The sequence below is a fragment of the Cebus imitator genome, unplaced genomic scaffold (assembly GCF_001604975.1).
Source record: "Cebus imitator isolate Cc_AM_T3 unplaced genomic scaffold, Cebus_imitator-1.0 Scaffold192, whole genome shotgun sequence".
Taxonomy (NCBI): Eukaryota; Metazoa; Chordata; class Mammalia; order Primates; family Cebidae; genus Cebus; species Cebus imitator.
In genome coordinates, this window is record NW_016107507.1 from 440000 (window position 1) to 467195 (window position 27196).

Genomic DNA, 27196 nt, shown 5'->3' on the forward strand with positions numbered 1-27196 from the left:
TTCCCTCTAAAATCAGGAATAAGTCCAGGATGCCCACTCTTACCACTTCTATACAATATAGTACTAGGAGTCCTGCCAGAAGGATTAAGGAAGAAAAGGAAATAAAAAGCATCCAAACTGGAGTGGAAGAAGTAAAATTATATCTGTTTCTAGATGATATGATCTTGTATGTAGAAAATCCTAAAGACTCTTCAAAAAGGCCTATTAAAATAATAACTGAATTCAGTAAAGTTGTAGGCTAGAAAATCAACAAATAAATATTAGTTGTGTTTCTATAAACTAACAATAAAGTATCCAGAAAAAAAAAAAATGAAGAAAACTACCCTATTTATAACAGTATCCAAAAGAATACATAGGAATAAACTTATTCAAGAAAACAAAAAACTTGTACACTGAAAACTACACAATATTGTTCAAAGAAATTAAAGATGACACAACTAAATGAATAGCATCCTGTGTTGTTATGGATTGGAAAACCCAATATTGCTAAAATGTCCACACACTCCAAATGATCTGCAGATTCTCAAAATCTCAATGGCATTTCTGCAGAAATAAAAAAATACTAAAAGTCATGTAGAATCTCCTGGGATCCCAAATATGCAAATATCTTTCTTGAGGAAAAAACAAAGATAGATGCCTCAGATTTCCTGACTTAAAGACATATTGCAGAGCCATATGCAATGGAACACACCTGTAATCTCAGCTCTTTGGAGGATGAGGTGGGAGAACTGATTGAGCCTAGGTGTTTGCAGCCAGCCTGGGCAACAGAGGGAGATCCTATCTCCAAAATAAAACCTATCCAAATGGAAAAAAACATATTACCAAGCTTCAGTAATCAAAACAGTATGGTACTAGAATAAAGACAAGACATATGGATCAATGGAGTAGTGAGACAAAAAATAAACCATCAAGTATACGATCAACAAGGGTGTCAAGGCTACACAATAGGAAAAGGAGAGTCTCTTCAATAAATGTTGCTGGGAAAATTGGATATATACACGCAAAGAATAAAGTTGAACCTTTACCTCATACTGTATATGAAAAACTGATTCAAAATGGATTAAGGACCTAAACCTAAGGCCTGAAATTATAACTCCTAGAAAAAACATAGTAGGAAAGGTCCATAACACGGGATTTGGCAATAATTCTCGTACAGGAGGCCAAAAACACAGATAACAAAAACAGAAATAGACAAACTGAACTATATCTAACTTGAAAACTTCTGTGCTGCAAAGGAAACAATCAATACAATGAAAAGGCAACCCACAGAATGGGGGAAAACATTTGCTAACCATATATCTAATAAGGAGTTAGTATTCAGGATATAAAAATAGCTTTGACATTTCAACAATTAAAAAAATATATCATGATTAAAAAAACAGGCAAAGGACTTGAGTAGACACTTCTTTGAAGCAAATAAATGACTGGCCAACAAGTACATGAAAAGATGCTCAATATCACTAATCATCATGGAAATGCAAATCAAAACCATACTGAGATGTCATCTCACACCCATTAGGATGGCTACTATACAAAAAAACAGTAAATAACAAGTGTCAGAGAGGATGTGGAGAAACTGGAAACTTTGTGCACTGGTGGTAGAAATGTAAAATAGTCTAACCACTATGCAAAACATTAGAGTGGCTGCTCAAAATTACCATATGATCCAGCAATTCCACTTCTGGGTATATAAGTAAAAGAACTGAAAACAGGATCTTAAAGATTTATTTGAATACTCATGTTCAATGCAGCATTATTCACAAGAGCCAAGAAGTGGTAACAACCCAAATGTCTATCAAAGAATGAATGCATAAAGAAAATGTAGTATATTCAGTCATGCATTTCTGAATGATGGTAATGTACCTGAGAAATGTATCGTTAGGCAATTCTGTTATTGTGCAAAAATCACAGAATGTAATACACAAACCTAGCTGGGATAACCTACTACACGCATAGGCTTTATGTTATAGCCTACAATCCTAGGCTACAAACTTGTACATGTTATTGTAACGAATACTACAGGTAAATTTAACACAATAGTATATTTGTGTATTTAAACATCAAAAAGACACAACAACAACAACAAGACAGTAAATATATGGTTTTACAGTCTTATGAGACCACAGTTACATATGCAGACTGTCATTGACTGAAATGTTATGTGACACATGACCGTACTTAAAATAGAACACTATTCAGCCTTAAAAAAGAAGGGAATCCTATCATATGCTACAACATGAATGAACCTTGAAGCTGTTACACTAAGTGAAACAACCCAGTCACAAGAAGATAAATGCTGCAAGATTCTACTTATATGAAGTATCTAAAATAGTTAAATCCTTAGAAGCAGAAATAATGGTAATTGCCAGGAGATGGGGAACAGGGAAAATGAACTAGTTATTTCCCTTGCTTAAAAAAGTTATTCTAATATATATTTTAGGACAACTATCATAGCCTGAGATTTTTTTCCCCCATAATACTCTTAAGAAACTTCTCTAGTTAAAATAACAGCAAGAATATTCTTAAGGAAACTTTTTGGTAACAGAAAAACAATTTATTTCATTTTTATTAATTTATTATTATTATTATTATTTTAAGATGGAGTCTCGCTTTGTTGCCTAAGCTGGAGTACAGCGGTGCAATCTCGGCCCATTGCAACCTCTGCCTCCCAGGCTCAAGAGATTCTCCTGCCTCATCCTGCCAGATATCTAGGACTACAGTCACGCACTACCACTGAAACACCAGCTTTTCCTACGTCTGAGCCTGCAGGCCTTTGGACTGGGACTACACCACTGGCTTTCCTTGCTCTCCAGCTTGCCAACTACAGATCTACAGATTTAGGGACTTGTCTCCATAATCCCATTAGCCAATTCCTTATTTTCTTAATACAAATACATAACATTTCCTATTGGTTTTGTTTCTCTGAAGAATCCTGATACCCTAATACAGTTGTTGAATAAATCAGTCAATCAACCCAAGGACTTGTCTAAAATTAGGAGCTAGAAGCAGCTACTACAGATATATACTAAAAGAACGCATAGTTGTTGGAATAAGAAAGGATGTGTGAAGTCCTTGGGAGAGATAAAGAGAGATAAAGTAGATTCAGAGGGAATTGGAAAGTAGAGAGGATAATAAATGGATTTGGGAGTAAGATAGTATGTTAAAGCAATTATTTTTTATAACTGTATATCTATATAGATATGTATATGCTGTATATGTATGATGTATCCCTATAAATACACATGTATAATAGTGTGTGTGTGTGTGTGTGTGTGTGTGTGTATATATATATACACACACACACATATATATCTCCTACCAAAATATAAAAAGATAGAATGTTAATTTTAATTATCAAAGTATTGTCAGGAATGTTATTGCCATGTGCAGTGGCTCATACCTGTAATTCCAACATTTTGGGAGGCCACGGTGGGAGAATCGCTTGAGGCCAGGAGTTCAAGACCACCCTGGGCAACACAGCGAGACCCCGTTTCTACAAAAAAAAAAATTTAAAAATTAGGTAAGTGTTGAAGCATGTGCCTGTGGTCCCAGCTACTTGGGAGGCTAAGGCAGGAGATTGCTTCAGCCTAGGAGTTCAAGGCTGCAGTGAGCCAGGATCATACCACTGCACTCTAGCCTGGATGACAGAACAAGAGTTTGCCTTTAAGAAAATAAAAACAAAATTTTATTGTCAAAACTACATCACATAAATATAATTTCCTGCATAAAACAATATGAAGACATATAAAAATCATGTCCCTTGTTTCAAGTCAAGTCAGCCTGTTACATATTTGCTCTTAAACATTTTGAAACAAAATTAATTGAACTACATTTTGAATAATTCAAGTAGATTCCAACCGGAAGGATATTTGAGAATGATCTATTTATAACTGACACCCAATATGTCTTACATTAAGTTAAATGGAATCATGTTTTCAGATCAATTCAGGGAAACACTTGCAATTTAAAGTATCTTTCTGGGCTTGTCTCTTGTTAATTCTAACTTTAAGAAACAATGAAATTTGGACTTTTGGCTGAGACCAACATAAGCTGATAATAAAACCAAACAGACACATATTATTATGTATAATTAGAACAAAGGTAAAATATACAAAACCATCAGAACTTTTTAAAGATAAATATTACTGAGAATTATAGCTTGGCCTTTGACTTTGATTTAGTCATTTATTTCAACATAATTAAGTGTACACAAAGAAATTTCAGGTAATTAATACTTAAACAAAATAGCTTCCAAAGCATATACTCTTTGGTTTTTCTCTTTTTAGCACCAAACTGACCACAAATTTTCTTGCTCAAATATATTTAACAGCTTCTTGCACACAGAATGAGGTACAAACTTTCATGCTAAACTTCTTGTGCTGGGTATAGTGAAGAGAGTATGGCACTGAAGTCAAATAACCTTGACTTAAATTCAAGGTCTACCACTTGTGCTGTGACCTTGGAAAGGTGAATTCATCTTTCTGAGCTTTTGATTTCTTCATGTAAATAGTAGGAATAATATTTTCAAGGGATTTATTTTGTTATGAAGAAACAGGATCTCTTGAACTAGATCTTTTTTTGAGGGGGACAGAGGCTTGCTTTGTTGCCTAGGCTAGAGTGCAGTGGCATGATCTTGGCTCACTACCTTCGCCTCCCAGGTTCAAATGATTCTCCTGCCTCAGCCTCCTGAGTAGCTGGGACTACATGCATGTGCCACCATGCCTGGCTAATTTTTCATATTTTTAGTTGAAACTAAAATATGGGGTTTCACTGTGTGTGGGTCTCCTGACCTCGCAATCTGCCTGCCTCGGCCTGGCCTCCCGACGTGGTGGGATTACAGGACTGAGCCACCACGCCCAGCATCTTGGGCTAGATCTGAAAGGAAGATTGGAATTCACCATACAGATGGGAAAATAGATGAGCAGAGAGCATTCCCAATAAGGAGAGATTAACAGTACATAGAGATGTGAAAAAGTATTTTCTATTCTCTGAATAAAAAGTGAGCATTCAGGAAACAGGGAGGATGTATGAATGGAAAGTAAGACAAGGATCAGATCAAGGTACGTCTACGTTCATCATATAGATATAATAGTGAACCGCTTGAGAGTTTTAATAAGAGAATACCACATTCAAGCTGCACTTTAAGAAAATCACTTTGATAACATGGAAGATGAACAGTGTGTAGGGTGGTTGTAAGTCTGCAGGCAACAAGATCACTTAGGAATTTACTGAAGAAATCTAGGCAAAAGGGACTTTCTATGGCCCTAGTAGCAGAAGAGTAGTAAGAGTGGGTAGCAGGAAAACTGCTAATGGGCCAGAATATGTATTTATGAATAATAAGGACTAAAAATATTTATGAAGAACTAGGAGAAGATTATGCAACCAAAATAGAATGTAAGAAGCAGCAGCAGGTGGGCAAAGAAAGATGTATTCTTTTAGACTTATGCTTCTGGAACCTCTGGGGCAACCAAGTGGAGGTGACCCGGCATTTTTTTTTTTTTTTTTTTTTTGAGATGGAGTCCTGCTCTGTTACCTAGGTTGGAGTACAATGGCACAATCTCAGCTCACTGCAGCCTCCGCCGCCCGGATTCAATGATAAACAATTTCCATGCCTCGGCCTCCTGAGTAGCTGGGATTATATGTGCCTGCCACCATGCCCAGCTAATTTTTGTATTTTTAGAAGAGATGAGGTTTTGCCATACTGGCCAGGATGGTCTTGAGCTCCTGACCTCAGGTGATCTGCCCGCCTCAACCTCCCAAAGTGCTGTGATTTTAGACATGAGTCACTGCTCCTGGCCACTGACTGCTTTTAAGCAGATCTATGCTAAAGAAATCGATTTACGTGTTATCAGCATTTGGAGGTGGTAGAAACTATTCGCGTGTGTAAGCTTTTCCATATATTGCAAGTAGCATGGTAAAAAAAAAAATAATAATGTTGAGGATGGGCCATGGAGAAAATGGTTCAGAGTGGAGAGAGAGGAGTAAGTGGAGATGAGTATAAAATAAAAATTGAGTACAAGTTGATAATCACTGAAACTGGATGGTAGGTACATAGGGAATCACTGTCCTATACTTGGGTTCCATAGTTTGGTATGTGTTTGAAATTTTACAAATATTTTAAAAGGAAGGAAAGGAAGAGGAAGAGGAATTGATAAAGGAATTCTGAAGACTGAGAATATCTGAGCAAGGAGAGATTTAAGAAGTAGTGGTCAATCACCTCAGAGGAGTGAAGTAAACATTGTCTAAGAAGGGGACAGAACGATTTGGCAGTTGGGTCACTAAGGTGCTATGAGCAAGAACTGCTTCAGTAGAATGAAAGCTTGACATCAAGGGTATGGGGCAAAAGAGAAGCAGGGAAGTAGAGATACAATGTAGCTTACTGAAACCTAAGTGTGAAGGAAAGATTTATTTAGAGGAAAATAAAGGGCTCAGGTTTTTGTTGTTGTTAAAAAATACTTAGATGGTAAAACATTGAAAAGAAGGAAGGAGGAAAGAGGCTGATAGTGGAGAAAACCAAGATGGGATGATGTGGAATCAAAAACAAAAGTTGAAAACTAAGTCAGAAAAAGAAATAGATACCTTTGAGGCAGAAGGGGGAGTTAAGGATAAGCAATATAATTTTTTTGGTCCTTGAAAAAGTGTTTCTAAGTCAGTATGCTTATTGAGAGGAGGTCAGAGAGAAGCAGAGGGAGCTAAATTAAGATCAAAGGAAGGAAAGTGTAAAAGACTTAGCAAAAGGTCTACGCCAGAGACCTCTGTGGAGAAATCATGTTGTGAATAAGCCTGGAGATTTGATCAAAGAAACCAAGTAGTTATGAATTTTACATTAGTTCTTAATCATCTTCTGGATTCAAAGCAGAGGGATCCTGGCAAAGCAAATACAATAAAGCAAAGAAAAATTTCTGTTTGTTGAAAAATAGCCTTTGGGAAAAACATTTTGCTGTCTGATTACAAAGAAGAGAGCTATGGAAATTAGATAGGAACTTCGAGACGAACACTACAGAGCAAAGTAAGAAACCCTATACATGGCCGGGCACGACGGCTCATGCCTGTAATTTCAGCACTTTGGGAGGCCGAGGCGGGCGGGTCACGAGGTCAAAAGATCGAGACCATCCTGGCCAAGATGGTGAAACTCTGTCTCTACTAAAAATACAAAAGAAATTACCAGGGCGGGGTGGGGCATGCCTGTAGTCCCAGCTACTCAGGAGGCTGAGGCAGGAGAATTGCTTGAAATTGGAAAACGGAAGTTGCAGTGAGCCGTGATCGCGCCACTGCACTTGAGCCTGGCGACAGGGCGAAACTCCCGTCTCAAAAAAAACAGAAAAGAAAAAAGAAACCCTATGCATGTACAATCCTATACATACACCACCGAGCAAAATAAGAAACCCTAAGAATTTCCATTAAAATAAAAACGTTAGATTTTACACGTATACTGTTGAGAGAAAAAAACATTTATGATGCAATCAACTTTTTGTTTTATAAAACAAGAGCTTAGATTAATTAGGTAGTCAAAGACAGTGAAAAGTAGTCAGATTTTAAGTACATTTTGAAGGTAGAACAGACAGGATTTATTAAAATATATACAGCTTAATACAAAGACTTTTTACAAAATAGTAACAGAGGTTATCTCTGGATGAAAGCATTAAATATGATGCTTCCATTATTCTTTTTTTTTTTTTTGAATTGGAGTCTTGCTCTTTTTGTCCCAGCTGGAGTACAGTGGCGCAGTATCAGCTCACTGCAACCTCCAACTCCTGGATTCAAGCAATTCTCCTGCCTCAGTTTCCCGAGTAGCTGGGACTACAGGTGCGTCACCACACACAGCTAACTTTTTGTATTTTTAGTAGAGACGGGGTTTCACTATGTTGGCCAGGATGGTCTCGATCTTCTGACCTCGTGATCTGCCTTCCTCAGCCTCCCAAAGTGCTGGGACTACAGGCACGAGCCACTGAGCTCGGTACTATCATTATTCTTTTAAATTTTTTGCTGAAATAATACGAATAATCTAAATGTTAATGATAACTAGAACACTAAATTCTGGATGTAAAAAATTCATTACTAAAATACATGAGTAAAAAGTAAAAGTTCCTCTTTAAACTCAAATGCCTAATGCCCAATCTTATACTCTTACCTAGAGATCACTGTGAAACAATGGTGTTAAAGGGTTTAAAACTCCTTTGATATAGTTTACGGCAGTGTGTCTCAACCTTTTTTTTTTTTTTTTAACATCACTCACCCAAAGAAAAAAATTAAACAATTAACTATACTTATACCTATATAACATAGTACACATATTTTGCTTATATTTAATATATAATTATATACTATAATTAGATTTGATTAATTTTAATAAGATTTAGTTTGTTCCTAATAAGAGAAACTAAGAAAAACCAGAACTAGTTTCTCTCTCTTGGGGTCAATATTGCCCCCAGTTGAGAATATATGGTTTACCAGTATTTTGAAAATTCATGCAATCCCAGTACTAGGTATATATCCAGAGGAAAGGAAATCAGTATGCCAAAGAGGTATCTTCACTCTCATGTTTACTGCAGCACTAGTCAAGATATGGAATCAACCTCAGTGTGTCTCTACAGAGAAACTGATTAAGAAAATGCAGCATATAAATACTATAGAAAAATATTCACCCATAAAAAGAATGAAATCTTGTCATTCAAGGTAACATGAATGAGGTCGGTGGACATTATGGTAAGATAAGCCAGGAACAGAAAGGTAAATGCTGCATGTTTCCACTCATAAACAGAAGCTAAAGAAGCTGATCTTATAGGAGTATTCCAAGGTTGAAATTTATTTTTTAAAAAATTCCAAAATTTGAGAAAGCTATGAATATTGAGTTACAGGAAGGACGAAAAACATCAAACAGATTAGAACCAAATAAAACTAGCCCAAGGCATATGATAATTAAGATCTCAAAGGCCAAGGACAAAGAGAAGAGCCTAAAAGCAGCAAGAGAAAAGAAATAAATACTACACGAAGGAGCGTTAACAATTGGTCTGGAAACAGACTTCTTCATGGTAACCACACAGGCCAGGAGAGAGTGGGATAACATTTTCAAAGTGGAAAAAGAAAAAGGTATGCAAAATACTGTGTTCCACAAAACTATGCTTCAAAAAGGAAGATGACAAGAGTTGAAAGAATTCACCACCATCAGACCTGTCTTACAAGAGATATTAAAAGGAGTTCTTAAAATTCTGCAAGAAAAAAAAAGTAATATGCAAACAAAAACATCTGAAGGTATAAAACCCACCAGTAAAATTAAGTACACAAATAAAACCATAACTCTAATACTGTAACTGTGCTATGTGATCCACTCATAACTCCAGCATAAAGCCTAAATGACACATCTATGAAAAACAATTAACAGCTATAGCAATCTGTTAGATATATACACTGATATTTAACGATTGACATGTTTTATATTTATAGGCAATATAATAATATGTAAATTGATTTACACGTTTTCTCAGTGAAAAGTAAATTGAGAAAACACAAAAAGAATATAGAGGATATATAACAATTATAAATATGTATGAACCCAATACTGAAACATTCACGTATATAAAGCAAACATTAATATATCTAAAGGAGAGCTAGATGGCAACACAGTAATAGGAACTTCAACACCCCACTCTCAGTAATGAACTGATCATCCAAAAGAAAGAAATAAACCAAAAAGACATCTGCACTTTCTTGTTTACCAAAGCATTATTCACAATAGCCAAAGTATGAAATCAACCAAATTGCCCACCAAATGGATAAACAGATAAAGAAAATGTGGCATATATACCCAGTAGAATATTATTCAGCCATAAAAAAAGAGTGAAATCCTTTCATTTGCAGCAACAGCTGACACTATATGCAAAGTGAAATATACCAAGCATAGAAACACAAGTATTGCATATTCTCACATATATGTGTGAATTAGAAAGGTGGATCTCATGAAGACAGTGAGTAGACTGGTGGTTACCAGATGTTGGAAAAAAATCAAGGGGAGAGGGACATGAAGAGCGGCTGACTGATGAGTATAAATATACAGTTAGACAGAAGAAATAAGTCGCAGAGTTCAATAAACCAGCAGGTGATTATAGTTAAGAATAATCTATTGCACATTTCTCAATGGCTAGAAAAGTGTAACTCATATTCATAAATATATACTTAAGGTGATAGATATCCCAATTACCTTGATTTGATCTTCACACATTACATGAATGTAATAAAGTATCACATATACCTGAAAATATGTACATCAATTATAAAATAGTGTTTTTAAAAATCAATTTATGAGTTCTCAACATTATAGTAATCCCTCAATGTCACTGATAGGTTTTTGGATATTGCAATTTTTAAACAAAATGATGTACAGCAGATTCTCAACTAACCCAGCCTACTGCTACTACCACAGCAGTCATTCACTTGCATATGCTACCTGTGGGGCTGTGGAATGACCCACCCAGCTCATTGCAGCCACTGCCAAGACCAGTGCAGACTGCCTGGGAGCCAGAGGGACAAATATCCAGAATATAGAAAGAACTCAATCAATTCAACAGTAAGAAACAAATAATCCCATTAAAAAGTAGGCAAAGGACATGAATAGACATTTCTCAAGTGAAGACATACAAATGGACAACAGGTACATTAAAAAATTGTCAACATCACTAATCATCAGGGAAGTGCAAATCAAAACCATAAAGAGATATGACCTTACCCCAGTTAGTATGACTACTATTAAAAAAAACAAAAAATAACACATACTGGTGAAGAAATGGAGAAAAGGAAATATGCATTGTTGGTGGAAAGGTAAATTAGCATAGCCACCAAGGAAAATGGTAAGACGATTTCTCAAAAAACCAAAAAGAGAACTATAATATACTTCAGCAATCCCACTACTGACTATTTATCTAGAGAAAATAATACAGTATATCAAAGGGGTTTATGTTTATTGTAGCACTATTTGCAAAAGCAAGGATAGGAAATCAACCTAAGTGTCCACTGAAGGACAAATGGATAAATGAAACATGGCATACAGAAAGCCACAAAAAGAGAATGAAATCCAGTGTTTTGCAGCAACACTGATGGAACTGCTAGTCATTAAGTGAAGTAAGCCAAGCACAGAAAAACAAAATGTTTCACATTCTCATTCATATATGGGAGCTTAAAACTTTGATCTCATGGAGGGAGAGTAGAGAAGGATATCTTAGATATCAGAGGCTGGAAGAGGGTGTGTATTTTGGGTGGGAGAGAAAATGGGAGTTGGTAAATGGGTACAAACACACAGTTAGAAGAAATAAGTTCTAATGTTCAATAGCAAAGTAGGGTGGCTATAGTTAACAACAATGTATTTTTTATTACAAAATAGCTAAGAGACAGGACTTGAGATGTTCCTATGTGGAAATAGGTTCCTGAGGAGATGAATACCCTGAATACTCTAACTTGATCATTACATTCTATGTATGAAAAAAAGTATCACAGGTACTCCATAAATATGTACAGAAATTATGTATGTTTTTAAAAACAGGATCAAAACTGATATCCTCAGAATTGAGATGTATTCCACTTCAGCATTAAAGCTGCATAATGTTAACATGATGCACTGAACAATGGGCTGCCATCAACAAAAATCCACTGAAGTACTAGGTTTTGTCCTCAACTACAATAGACAAATGGGATCTAATTAAACTTAAGAGCTTCTGCAAAGCAAAAGAAACTATCATTAGAGCAAACCAGCACTCAACAGAATGGGAAAAAATTTCTGAAATCTACCCATCTTACAAAGGGCTAATATCTAGAATCTACAAAGAACTTAAACAAATTTCCAAGAAACAAACAACCCCATCAAAAAGTGGGTGAAGTATATGAACAGATACTTCTCAAAAGAAGACATTTATGGAGCCAACAAATACATGAAAAAAGGCTCATCACCAGTGATCATGAGAAAAATGCAAATCAAAAGCACATTGAGGCACCATCTTACTCCAGTTAGAAAGGCAATCATTAAAAAATCAGGAGACAACAGATGCTGGAGAAACCGTGGAGAAACAGGAACACTTGTTGGTGGGAGTGCAAATTAGTTCAACCATTGTGGAAGACAGTGTGGCAATTCCTCAAGGATACAGAACTAGAAATACCATTTGACCCAGCAATCCCATTACTGGGTATATACCCAAAGGATTATAAAACATTCAATTATAAAGACACATGCACACGTATGATTATTGCGGCAAAGTTTACAATAGCAAAGACTTGGAACCAACCCAAATGCCCATCAATGATAGTCTGGATAAAGAAAATGTGGCACATATACACCATGGAATACTATGCTGCCATAAAAAAGGATGAGTTCATGTCCTTTGCAGGGACATGGATGAATCTGAAAACCATAATTCTCAGCAAACTGACACAAGAACATAAAACCAAACACCACGTTTCCATTCTTAAGTGGGTTTTGAACAATGAGAACACATGGACACAGGGAGGGGAACATCACACACTGGGGCTTTTTGCGGGCGGGGAGGGGGTAGGGGAATGGGGAGGGATAGTAAAGGGTGGCGGTTTGTTGAGGGGTATAGAGAAATACCTAATGTAGATGACGGGGGTATGGATACAGCAAACCACCATGGCACGTGTATACCTACGTAACAAACCTGTACGATCTGCACATCTACCCCAGGACTTAAAGTATAATAATAGTAATAATGAATTAGCTGGAGGTGATGGTGTGAGCCTGTAGTCCTGGCTACTTGGGAGGCTGAGGTAGGAGAATCACTTTAACCAGGGAGGCGGAGGTTACAGTGAGCCAAGTTCATGCCACTGCACTCCAGCCTGGTGACACAGTGAGATTTCACCTCAAAAAATAAAAATAAAATCATAAAAGCTCCCTCCCTCGGTTTGCTAAAACTATAATGAATTTTGTCAAATACTCTGTCTACATGTATTTTGATAGTTACATCATTTGTATATACTGCTGTACTTGCTGTGGTAATATTGAAAATCTTTCAATATATATTCCTGAGCATGGCAGGACTTAATTTTCCTTTCTTGTAATTCTTAACTGGTCTTGTTATAAAGGTCATACTAGTGTCACAGAAAGAGTTGGGCAAGGGGTCTTCTCTAGAAAAACTGAATAACCTGTTTCTTGAAATTTCGGTAGAATTTTCCTGAAAAACCATATGGGCCTACTAGTTTCTTGATCTTTAGACTTTAAACTACTGATTGAATTTCTTTGAAGCCTGCAGGACTGCGGATGGCTTCTAATTCTACTTGAGTAGCTTTGGAAAGTTATATTTTTCTAGTAATCTGTCCATTTCTACTTGTATTTAAAAATTAGTTAGCATAAAGTTTTTCTTATTGTCCCCGTATTTTCTAATTTCTAATCTGATGTAATTCTGGATTTACAGAAAAGATGCAGGAGTAGCCCCCTGAAAACCCACCCACTATTTGTATACTGAGATTCCCACTTGTTAACACTAAGCCACATTTACTTCTCATTTTCTCTGTTTCTGAACCATTTCAGAGTGAGTGGCACACATCATAGCTCAGTACAACTAGGTAATTAAGCGGTCTCCTAGGAATAAAGACATGTTACTATATAACCATAGTATAGTTATCAATATTAGGATTTTTTTTTTTTTAAAAGAGATAGAGTCTCACTTTGTCGCCCAAGCTGGAGTGGTGTGATGCCATTATAGCTCACTGCAGCCTCAAACTCCTTGGCTCAAGTGATCCTCCTACTTCAGCCTGCTGAGTAGCTGGGATTACACACATGTACCACCATGCCTGGCTCTGGAGTTTTTAACATTGTTCACTTCCTGAACAATGGATTGTTCACTGCTAATATATAAAAGTACAACTATTGTATATTATAATGAATTATATATATTTTTATATATATATCCAAATTAACTGTTACCAACTTAGAGAAGTACAACTGACTTTTACATATTGACTTAGCCCTAATAGCTTTTTTGTAGATTCCAATGAATTTTCTATATAGACAATCATGTCATCTATAAAATTAATTTTCTTCTCTTCTAAACTGGAATCCTTCCATTTTTCTTGCCTATTCCACTAGCTAGAACAACATTAAACAGAAGTAGTGAAAACAAAAAGAAATCCTTGTCTTTTCTCTATTGTAGAAGAGAAACATTAAGTTTCCACCATTAAATATGATTTTTTTTTTTTTTTTTGAGACAGAGTCTTACTCTGTTGCCTAGAGTGGAGTGCAGTGGTGCCATCTCGGCTCACTGCAACTTCTGTCTCCCAGGTTTAAGTGATTCTCCTGCTCAACCTCTCAAGTAGCTGGGACTACAGGCATCAGCCACCATGCTTGGCTGATATTTTTGTAGCTTTAGTGGAGACAGGGTTTTACCATGTTGGCCAGGCTGGTCTCAAATTCCTGACTTCAACTGATCCAACCCACCTCAGATTCACAAAGTGCTGGTAATACAGGCATGAAACTACTGCACCCAGTCTGATTTTACCTGTTCATTTTTCTTAGATGCCTTTTATCAGGTTGAGAAAGCGTTCCTTTATTTTTCTAGCTTGTTGAGAAATTTTTATCAGACACAGATGCTGGATTCTGTCAAACGCTGTTCCTGCAAGTATTGAGAGGATTATACAAATTTTCTTTTATAGTTTGTTGGGTTTCTTTTTCCAATTTTAATATAAGCCTTCTACTAAAACCTTATCAGATCCTCCATAATTTTCAAATTTCTCCTTCATATTGTTCATAACCTAGTCTTCATGAAGCATTCTGGATAATTTCATTGATTCTATTTTCCAGACCTCTAATTCTCTCTTTAGTTTTTTGTAATCTTGTGTTTAATGTATCTGCTGACTCTTTTACTTCAACAACTTTATTTTTATTGGTTCATTTCTATTGGTTCATTTTCAGATCTACCTAGTCATTTTTAAGTCACTTATTTCTCAATTTTTTATTCCATATTTTAGAGTATTTCATGTACAGATACTTTATATTCTTTATCAGATAATTCTATCTGAAATCCATAGCATCTCTGAGACGTTCTTCAGGAATCTAAAATCCGTTTTGCATTGTTTTTATTTTCTCAGCTCTCAATCACAGCTTCTAGTTTCTAAGATTGGCAGTTTTTTTTACTGTGAGCTTGTATTTGTCCAACCTTAGTATAAGAATTCTGATGGCTAAAGCTAAAAATGTGCTTCTCTACAGAGCAGCTGCATTTGTTTCTCATGGGAGTGACATGTTGTTACCAACTGAGGATCATGTTAGCCACTGCCCCAGGTCTCAGTGTAATGCAAGACTCTCAAGTTTCTTCTTCCACCTTGCTACAGCCCCAAAGCACAGAGTATTGATACCATCACTGATACGGATATTTGACCTCAAAACAACCCCATCTTGTGCATTCACTTATCACTCACAAATCCTCACTACAGGTCCAACTATTTTACCTTTACGTGTATCTGTATATGTATGGATGGCCCTCAAATATGCTATTGTTTTGCAAGCTTAATAATAAATTACGTTTTTCTAATTTATGTAGAATTTGTTTATACTGTAGTGACAGAGCCCTTAAGAATATCTGGTCCCCATACAAGTAAAACAAGAAATCTTCTAACCTTTACAGATAAGAGTATTTACTAATAATACCTGACTTAGAAATCTATTTGGTTTATCCCTATTCAATATTTTAATCAAATTGAGATTCCACAGATAAATAAGTTGAACAGTTTTCTCATAATATTAAAAAGATTTCAAATTTGGATGTCCTAAATTTTTGGATTAGAGTCTTTAATGCTATTTTCAAATCATTTGATATGTCTAAAAGGGCAAAATAAAACACATTATTTTTCATAGTTACAATTCTCATTAGTACTACTGCAACTGGAAATGCTGAATGCTCTCCAAATTTAGCTTAATGCATCGTACACACATGATTACAGATTCTATTTAACGATAAAAATTGCTGGCTTAGAAAATCAAAGTATCATATCTATAATCCCCCACACTGCTAAGCTGGCTTAATCCTGCAGATAAGAATCTACAACTTGTTTTCCAATGTGTAGATACTTAATAATTTGTCAATAATTTGCTACACTCACTTTCAAGCAAAGTATCATATAGTCTTGGTGATTAGACAGTGATAATAAAACTCTTAACTGGATTTAAAGATATCAAAATTGAATTTTTTAATGTTTAATTATCAACCCAAAATTCTAATTTAAAAATGAAATACTGCATCCATTCATATAAACCATAAAAAATACAATATGAGAAAAAATATTCAATGTTACAATGCTAAAATAATATGGATATGTATAAATGTATCTTTTCAAATTATCATATAAACGGAAAATAATAGGCTAATTTTATAAGCTAGCCAGGGCATTTATTAATGCAGAAGCAGAATTAGTTATCTCAATTAAAAAATAGCTTTCAAAGGGATCCACATTTAAACTAAAATACCCCTTAGGTTATGAGGTGAGAGGAATGAATAATAATAAACTAAAATGTTCCTAAGATTTGTTATACCAGCTATAATTGGTCAGGTTTTATTTTATATTCAGACTATTTATGCCCTCTTTATATTCTGATATATCCTTTATACAATTATGGTCATCTATTGTAAAAGCTTCTAAACAGTAAAGTATTACTGAAACTACTATCATGTGGGATTTTTTCCTCCTTAAATATTCCTAAGATTAGACTGAATAGTAATATACACAGGTATCTCTGTCATCTGAAATCAAAATCTTAGCAAAAACCAAGGCATATTTAGAAAGATTACACTGAAAGCTAAGTTTTAAAGTAAGTCCAAATGTTTATTTTTTTGTCTGCTAAAAAAGAATATACTTTAGAATTAATAATTCTCACAAGACTCTGCAGAACACAACTAAGAAAAACCACTTTCAAATTGTTACAGTTACAAAGCTATCACGTTAGGTCATCACTCACTTTAGTAAAGTGAGGCATGAATTTGATATATTCAGAGGAAATCCTTGACATTGGTTTAAGGAAGCATGATCAATAATTGAAATTTCTGATACTCTACATAAATTAATGTACAAGCATATAATGTTATTAAAACTATTGAATAAAACGGACTTTCTCACATGGCAAGATTCTTTACAACCAATATTTGTTCAGTTTATGAATCCTACATAAAAGTTTCAGCATTAAAAAAAAGACTAAACTAGGGATAGGCATGGTGGCTCATGCCTGTAATCCCAGCACTCTGGGAGGTCCAGGCGGGCGGATCACCTGGGGTCAGGAGTTCAAGATCAGCCTGACCGACATGGTGAAATCCCATCTCTACTAAAAATACAAAATTAGCCAGGATTGGTTAGTTGGGCGTGGTGGCGGTTGCACGGAATACCAGGTATTTGGGAAGCTGAGGCAGAAGAATGGCTTGAACCCAGGACGCAGAGGTCTCAGCAAGCCAAGATCATGCCATTGCACACCGGGCTAGGCAACAAGAGACTCCATCTCAAAAAAAAAAACAAAAAAAAAAAAAAAAAAAAAAAAAAAAAAAAGACTGGACTAATAATTACAATAGCAAATTATCAAGTCAGTCTCTGAATTAAGTCTACATTCTGTCACTTTCCCTCATAATACCTCAATTCTATGGGCACTATTACTATCCTCATCTGATATTTGAGACTGAAAGATTACATTACCTACCCAAGGTTGCACAGTGGTAGCAAATCATAGCTCTGTCTGATAGCAGGCCAAAATTCTCAATCACTACACTGTCCTGCCTTTAACACTACTTGAATAACTGTTAAGAAAGAAGACTTTTAAGATCTGGCTTCCCAAATGCTAACAGCTATATTTACTTTTATGTAAATTATTTTAGACCATTTTAACATATTTTAGGGATCTGGGCAGACTGACTTTAACATATAATACATAAAGACAAATAATAGATATAGGACAGTTTGCTTTTCCTACAGATGAAGGCTTAGGACATTAACTAATGGAAATTTTTTTCACAAACATAGGTTTAAAAAACTAAAGGAAAACACAAATTTAAAAAATTAGTTAACATGATACACCTATTAGAATAGCCAATCTCCACAACACTGACAAATCCAAATATTGGCAAGGATGGGGAACAACAAGAACTCTCTTTCTTTGCTGATGGGAATACAAAATGATACAGCAACTTTCAAAGACAGTTTGGCAGTTTTTTACTAAGCTAAATATAGTCTAACAATACAATAAGCAAGCACAACTCTTACATATTTACCTAAAACAGATGAAAATATGAAAGGGTTAGCAAGAGGTGAAAACCACACAATAATGTCTACAGTTGCTTTATTCATAATTGGCAAAAACTGGAAGCAACAAAAATATCTTTCAATAAGTGAATGGATAAACAGAGGTATATCTAGACAATGGAATATTGTTCAGTGATTAGAAGAAATAAACTACCAAACTGAAAAAAAAAAAAAAATCCACTGAAGGAATCTTAAATGTATACTGCTAGGTGGAAAAAGGCATTCAGAAAAGGCTATGTACTGTATAATTCCAATTACATGACATTTTGAAAAAGGCAAAAACTATGAAGACAGTAAAAAGATCAGTGGTTGCAGAGGTTTAGAAGGGAAGTCAGGTAGGAATGAATAGGTAGAACAAAAATTTTAGGGAAGTGAAACTAGTAAAACCATTCTGTGTGACACTGGAAGGGTGGATACATGACATCTGCACAAAGCATTGTGTATGGTCAACTATTTGTTACAACTGATGAACCACTATTGATACCTTATTAACTAAAGTCCACAGTTTACACATTAGAGCTTGCTCTTAGCATGTTATACTTTCATGGTTTTTGCACAATGCGTAACATTGTACTTTCAATATTTTTCAGTATTTTAATATTTTATAAATCTAAAGCTACCCTAAAATAAAAATTAACTTTAAAACAACCCTAAATATTGAACTCCAACAAAATGACAATAATTATAAAAATTATTTAACAAAGGCAAATGTAAAATAAAGGGTTTTTTGGTAGAAATAAAACAAGCTGGTAAGAACAAATCAAATACAGAAATTTAATCACAGCTTACAGTGAACTAAAGAAGCACTGAAACCAAATGGTTTAAAAACAAAGAAATCTGGAAAATACATTCTTAATTTTCCTCCTTGATATGAAATCAGTCAATCACTATCCATATTCTAAAGCAAAGAAATAAATATGTATTAATTTAGCTTTCAGTGAATTTCAAATATAGACTATTGCTTGCACAAATTTTAGCCAAGTGTGGTGGTAGAAGCCTGTACTCCCAACTATTTGGGAGCCTGAGGCAAGAGGATCACTTCAGCCCAGGAGTTTAAAGCCACCTGGGCAATACAGTGAGACTCTGTCTCATAATAAATAAAACCAAATAACAAGGTAAGCAATTAAAAATTTTACTTTCTCAAAGGTGGCTTCTGAATTTAAAAAAAATTCAGTATTTTTATTTAAAAAAATCTGTTATAGGCAGATTCCAATGTAGAAAAGATATTTGCTAGTAATGATTGCCTTACAAAAAAAGTATTAATTTCCAAACAAATATTGTAGAAAACACATGGCATAATTCTAACATTGTTTCATCCTGAACTATTTACGCTGTTTTACTTGATTTTTTAAATAAATGAAAATTTATTCACAGGTATAAAAGGCTAAGCCACTAAATTAGAAATAATTTCCAGTATCAGGATATATCCTTCTTAAAATCTTAAAACTGAAAAACTTGTAGAGTGAGAAGAACATTCTATTCATAACCTTTTCCTTGAAAACAGAATACAAAAAGACTTAGAGATCTTGGTCCACTTATCACTCTTCAGTGACTCAAGAGGGTTATTACTTAGGGTCTCCAAATCATTCTAAAAATCCTGAACTTGTTATAAAGGTTCCATTGCCAATGATAATTATCTTAACTAGAAAAATAATGTTCTCACTTGGTAAAATATTTTATAGCTTTATAATAAAGATATATTTAAAGGAAAAGTCTATTCAAATAAATTGTACTAAATATTGAGAACCTTATGTGCTGTCTTTGCAATATATGACAAGTATTTTCTTCTGAGTTTTTTTATTTTTCTGTTGCTCTGGAATTCCCAAGTATGCAGGGGGAAACGACATTTTGGACTTTTCACAAAAGACTGATCTTTTCTATAGATAGGTACACTGAATTCCAAGAGAGACTAAATTTTTTTCACAAATATTACTATCAAAAAATTTTCAACCAGTAATTTACATTAAAATTTATATATAAATGTAAATAGGTATGTGTGTGTTGCGTATGAATATATTCTTAAATAGCCTAAGAATAGTCTCTGAAAGAGCAATCTTTAATGGTTTTATTTTAATGGGAAGTTTAAGTACATGAAATAGGTGAATAAAAGGAAAGCATATATCCCTAGTGCTAACAATTCTTTTTAAATCAGTAACGATTCATACGCATTTTCTTTCTCTCTCTTTGTCTCCCCCTTTCTCTTCCTCTTTTTCTATCTCTTTCTTTCTGAAAGGGTCTCACTTTGTTATCCAGGCTAGAGTACAGTGGGGCAATTTTAGCTGACTGTAACCTTGAACTCCTGGGCTCAAACAATCCTCCTGCTTCAGCCTCCTGATTATCTGGAACTACAGGCGTACACAACCACGCCTGGCTAATTGTTTTAGTTTTTGTAGAGATGAGGTCCCCCTGTGTTGTGCAGGCTGGTTTTAAACTCATGGCCTAAAATATTCTTCTGCCTCAGCTTCCCAAATTGTTGGGATTACAGGCATGAACCACTGTGCCCAGCCTAATATGCATTTAAAATCTGGTCTGTTCAAGTTGCCAGCGTTCATTCACCTTAATACTTTACTGTTAAAAAGAATTTATGTATGTTTTTATATAGAAACTCTGCCCAACATAACAATATTACAAACATAAACCTCCTAAATAGCAGTATTATTTTTGATATTTTCATTAGATGCTCCTCAGTATAGTTGTTTCATTATAATGTCCTTATGTTGTTTGTAGAATATTAACCTGTTCAAAAGGAATAAAAAGTATCCAAAGTATTAGATAACAAAAGCTTGAAATAAGGCCACTATACATAAAGGCTAAATAGATTGATTTGTATAGAAAGACAGCCAAAATCAGAACAAATGAAAGAAAACACTGCAAGTATAGTTATTTAACTGTAAATACGAAGGACCAATATTAATTATCCCATCTAGTAATAAATGCAAAACATGAGTGACTATACCCCTTGACAAAAGCATCTCATTGTTTCTTTCACACAAATGAAAGCCAAGTAGACAGCACGGTGAAGTAAGCAGGCATGTAATGATGTAAGTACATGTGCACAAAAGAGTTAACATAACAGGTCTGCGATAGCTACCATCAGAAAATCCTGACTGCAAGACTGGTATTGTGCTAGCATCTAGGAACTTATAGTTTGAGAGGGACCCCATGATTCTCTAACTGATAAGACTTCTTCACTGTGCCTAAACTGTTTGTGACAAACAATATGGTTTATACTGAATACCTGCTTTTCTACTGGGCATCTAGAATTTTGGTATGTCTTTAGTCATTAAGCAACCCCTGGTAAAACTCTGGACTCACAAGCTCAAGTTGAGTTTTCCCGGTCGACAGCACTTTATGCGTGCTGTCGTAACTTGCTGTTGGAAGAATCAAGAGGTTCATGTGTAACTCCAGTGGGAGAGGACTCTTTGGAAGCTTGCATCTGGTTTCCTCTAGACCTTGCCCCACGCATCTTTTTTTGCTTTGCTGATTTTGTTTCACATCCTTTCACTGCCACAAATGATAGCCATGAGTACAACTATATGCTGGTGATGGCAGGGGTGACTTGTCTGCAGCAGCTGCTGCCATGAGGCTGGCTGCAGTGGGAAGCTGGCGGGAGCCCTGCCCTTCTGAGTCGGAGGGTGAGAGCCCTGCCCTCCTGGGTGCAGCTGCAGCCACCCAGCCACAGTTGCAGACCCAGACATCCCTGTGTTCTTGGGGACCTGGGAAGCCCTCTGCCTCCACAGACTTTAAAGTGCCTGCTCCCATTGCCTGGCCTCTCCCTGCTCCCAGCACCCAATATGATTTTGGAGCACAAATGAGGCTGAGCCCAGGTGCTGTCACAACTCAGCTGGGTGTGTGCATGGTTGGGGCAGCGTTAACACACCAGCTCCCTGCTTCCTCACCCGTCTCCAGACTTTGGGTGCCGATGAGCATGGGAGGGAGGCTGAGGGAGTGTTGAGTGCAGCTCGGTGAGGGCCTGCAGGTGCCCCTTGGCATGAACAGCCTGGGTGCTGTGGATGACAGGTAGATGGTGGCAGGAGGCAGACAGGTTCCTGAGCAAAAATGGGCGAGTCCCCAGCGAACACCTATATTTAAGCCAGGGACCTGAAGCTTGGGGACTGAACTGCCCATTCACGGACTGGAGTGAGAATATATGGTGTTTTTTTCAGGCCTGCCCACGGCTAGCCATGAACCAATTAGCACACACTTCCTCCCTTCTGAAGCCCATAAAAACCCCCAATTCAGCCAGACTGCCAGATGACAGGACTATCTGCCTGTGGATAGGAACTATCCACTCCAGGTCTCCTCTCTACTGAGGGCTGCACAAACGACAAGATGATCTGCCAGTAGATACAAGCTAACTACTCTGGGTCTCCTCTCTGCTGAGGGCTACACAGATGTCAGGATGACCAGTCTGCCAATGGGACCTACCCATGCCAAGTCTCCTTTCCACGGAGGGCTACAAAGATGACAAGATAACCTGCCAGCAGATATAGTCTAACCACTCTAGGTCTCCTCTATGCTGAGGGTTACAAAGATGACAGGATGATCTGCCTGCAGATAAGAGCTAACTGCTTTGGGTCTCCTCTATGCTGAGGGCTGCATGGATGTTGGGATGACCTGTCGCAAATGGGACCTACCCAGTCCAGATCTCCTCTCCACTGAGGGCTGCACAGATGTCAGAATGATCTGTCTGTGGAAGGGAACTACACACTGTAGGTCTCCTCTCCACTAAGAGCTGGACACCTGTGGGGACGACCTGCCTGTGGGAAACAGCTACCCACTTCAGGTCTCCTGACAATTGTTCTGCCACTCAGTGAAGCTCCTCTCTGCCTTGCTCACCTTCTAGTTGTCCACATGCCTCATTCTTCTTGAATGTGGGACAAGAACTCAGGATCTACCACATGGCCAGACTAAAAGAGCTGTAACACAAACAGGGCTGAAACACGCCCCCACCACTAACCACATTGTGGACAACAAGAAGGAGAAAAGAGCTATGGCCCTTTGGGGAGCCCATGCCCAGGGGCTCCCTGAGCCAGGGCCGTGACACCTTCTTTGGGGTTCTGCAGTTCCTGGTGTCTCTGAGCTTGCAGGTGTCACTGCATTCCCCTTGTGCAGATGCAGGTACCTGCAGCAAAAGCCATGTGCAGTACATCTGGTCCAGCTGCAGCCTCACATGGAACTAGCACCTGTGCTGGCACCTTGAGCTGCCTCCCCTGCCACAGCAGCCAGTGCGCCTGGCTGTGCACAGTGACCGGACCCTGCACTTGTCGCTCACACACCACTTGCTACTCTGTGCCTGGTTCGTGCTTGGCAGTTGTGGAGTCTGGGCCGGTAGTGCGAGCAAAGTGCAGCCTGCTGGGCTAAGTAGGCAGAATGAGCCCAGTGGGCATGAGCAATACTCAGGCAGAAAGGGCTGCTGGCCACAGAGTTTTGTGGCTGGTGAAGTGACACCCTAAGGATCTTGTGACACCAGGTCCTGTCAATCCTCCTAATAAATCATGAAACCTGAGGGACAGTCCTGGAGACTTTCCACACAGTATACAAAATATTTAATATTGTGGACTAACAAAGGAAATTACTTATACCATGATGTTGGAAATTAAAGGAACTTTTTTCTTTGGGCTACTAGAGGTTAGGATTTAATGACCGGTACAATCATTGTGCTAGTAATCATTATCAAAAACACATGAATATAATGAGTAAAATGTAGAATCAGGGATTCCTATGCATGGAAGGAATTTTTATGGAGCTAGCAGATTGGTGGGTGACAGGAAGATCTCAGAATATAAAAAATAAATACAGCAAAGTACTTTATGGGAAAAATCAACAACCTTCAGTAAACACATTATAATGACTTCTATTTAAATGTCTTATTTACCAAAAATTTTCACCTTATTCTCTAGCGGAACATTTAAAAGCACTTATAAGCTATCATTTATATAACAGAAAATGAGAAATTAGTATGTACATTACAGAAATTAATCTATAAATAGTACTATTGCTAGCATCTACTCCATAAACAAATACAAATACTTTTATTTATTTTTGAGACAGAGTCTCACTCTGTTGCCCAGGCTGGAATGCATTGGCTCACTGCAATCTCTGCCTCTCAGGTTCAGGCAATTCTCCTGCCTCAGCCTACTGACGCTGCGACTACAGGCAAACGCCACCATGCCTGTTTTGTATTTTTATTAGAGACAGGTTTCAATACATTAGTCAGGCTGGGCTTGAACTCCTGACCCCAGGTGATCCACCCGTCTCGGCCTCCCAAAGTGCTGGGATTACAGGCGTGAGCCACCGCGCCATGCCTGTTTTGTATTTTTATTAGAGACAGGTTTCAATACATTAGTCAGGCTGGGCTTGAACTCCTGACCCCATGATCCACCCTTCTTGGGCTCCCAAAGTGCTGAGATAGCAGGTGTAAGCCACCACACCTGGCCCCATGATTCCATTTATATTGCAAGGAACATTTACAGCTGTCAAGAAATATGATTCTCTATTGCCATTTGACATGTAACCACTCTGTAAGGTAGTAACACAAATGATGCTGGTTCATATATTCCTGTTTTGTACAAGAAAGATATAAAAATATTTTCATTTAAACATACCTTAACTATTTCTTCAATGAAACAAATGTGAGAAACAGGATCTCTCTTCTTGGCCAGTACTTTTTGTAGATGTTGTACCTTAAATGAAACAAATGTAAAGCTTAGGCACAAGAAAAAGCAAGGAAAGGGAAATGCCAACCTTTACATACATTTAATCAGATAGTGGAGTTATTTTGAATGCTCATTGGTTAAAAAACCTGCCCAAGGTCACACAACTTGGAATAACCAGGAGTTAAAACATATTAACGTTCTTTCCACTCCTTCAAATATTTACCTGTCCACAAACAGCATAAATATGATCCATAAGTTTCTCCATATTGGTCCAGAGTGAAGCACGCAAAGCGGCAGTATTTCCTGGGGTTGGCATGGTAGATCGTCCAGGACCCCCTGGTTAGTAGTGAGAAAGAAATATGAAAAATAAAGTTTTCCAAAAGTAAAAATACATACGCATTATTATGAGAAGCATACAAAAACTAAAAAATGAGAAGTTCCTTCTTTAGGAAATAATTTCTTGTAAGAATCTTAACCTTTTATGTTTAAGAAAGAAAGGGAAACAACACATACCCAGGAAGGATGAAATGGAAATTGATGAAAATGGTTTCCTTGAAGGAGTGTGAGAATGGTGGGAAATGAAATAGGTGAAAGGTGCCAGGATGGAGGTGAGTCTTCCTCTGTTTCCTACTGCTCTCATGTCCCTTGTAGGAAACCATCTTCACTAATTTCCCTTTATCCTGTGTATTGGCGCGTGTGTGTGTATGTGTGTGTTATGTCCCTTCTTTCTTTTATTTNTAAAAAAAAAACAAAACAAATGAAACAATATGTATACCAAATTGACAATATAACCACACAAGAGGAAAACAATTTCAATTCATGGAATTTTTAATCAGAGAACTCTGACTTTAGTGAGATACACTTACACACACAAAAAAATTACAAAGAAATTAACTTTACTGAATAGATTTTTGCTGGATGTGGTATTGAAGCAGTAATCCTGAAACTAGTTTAGGTATACTTTGGAACAAAGCAAAATAAGATTCTCAATGTAAACAGAATGAAGACACAAATCAGTAACGGGGATTAGAGGTATTTCTCACCTCTATCCACTGGAAAGGCAGAGAGACAATGATTCCTCAATAGTAACAAGCACATCTAGTATCCAAATTTTGATTTCTAAAACCATTCTCCAATAAAAACAAGCAGGATTCAGTGGAAAAAAGAGTGATTTCATATTTGAAGAAGCGAAAATACAAGGTGAATCTGGTAGATATTGTACCAGTGAGCAATAAAGTGTTTGAAGACAGACAAAATTTTTCAAAAGGATACATGAAGTTGACTGGAGGGGGCTTCCACAACACAAATTTCAGATAATTTGGCCATCCAAAATAATACTGATAGTAATAAATTATAAAACAATGATTAAAAAATAATTCATGAGTACATAGTGAAACTCAAATGTTTAAAAAGGATGGCAATCCTCTTTACAAAAGAGTATGAGCTAATAAATGCAAAAAGAATGACAAAATTAGAAAAAAAATCAACTACTAGTATAATAATAAAGAGGAAGAGTATCAATGGATACCAAAACACTAAGTGAAATGTTATAGAAAACAAGATATTCATCATATAGTCTCAAAGTATGCACCTATAAATTACTAATTACAAAGAAAAGAATGTAGTATTATAAGGAGCAATCTGGCATATGCCAATTTAACTTAGTGATCTAATTTAGCATTAGCAATAATAAAACAAACAAATAATTTTATTTTGTGATAGGATGTAATAGAAAATACACAACATCATCTTACCACCAGTATGTTTACCCTGAAGCTAATCATAAAGAAAATATCACATAAATCCAGGCAAATTCAGATTATGAGGCTCTCCAAAAAAATGTTAATGCCATAAAAAACAAAAAAAATGGCAATGGTGCTGTTTTTTTATTAAAGAGACAAGACAGTCAATAGAAAAGCATGATCCCTGATTGGTTCCAGTCAGGGGAAAACCAACTTATACAAAGAACATTTTGGGGAATAAAATTTTGAGTATGAACTGAACATTAAATAATATTAATGGATCAATACTAAATTTCTACAGAGTGAGACTGTTTAAGAATGTTCTTGTATGTAATATGCACAGGAAACTATATGTAGAGGTCTGAAATGTTTCCACATAAAAAATAGAAATTTTAATCACCAATTAAAAGGCATAAATTTCACTCCAAACTAAGGTTAAATATCAGGCAGTTGAAGAGCTCACCACTGGTTAGACAGTCTATATCCCTGCTTTTACAGAGGACAAAATAAAGAAAACCAGAGGCA

The 27196-nt window shown here is 36.5% G+C and overlaps 1 protein-coding gene across 3 annotated transcripts in view; it reads right to left on the reverse strand.

The window, feature by feature from the left end:
* The window catches only part of COG5 (component of oligomeric golgi complex 5), a 368077-nt gene that overhangs the window by 125938 nt on the left and 214943 nt on the right, over positions 1-27196 (reverse strand). For all 3 annotated transcript variants that reach the window (XM_017546917.2, XM_037745106.1, XM_017546916.2), the window contains exons 9-10: positions 25153-25265; positions 24879-24956 (exon numbers count right to left, since the gene is read on the reverse strand). In XM_017546917.2, the coding sequence (XP_017402406.1) occupies positions 24879-24956; positions 25153-25265 (191 nt within the window). The remainder of the gene's footprint in view (positions 1-24878; positions 24957-25152; positions 25266-27196) is intronic.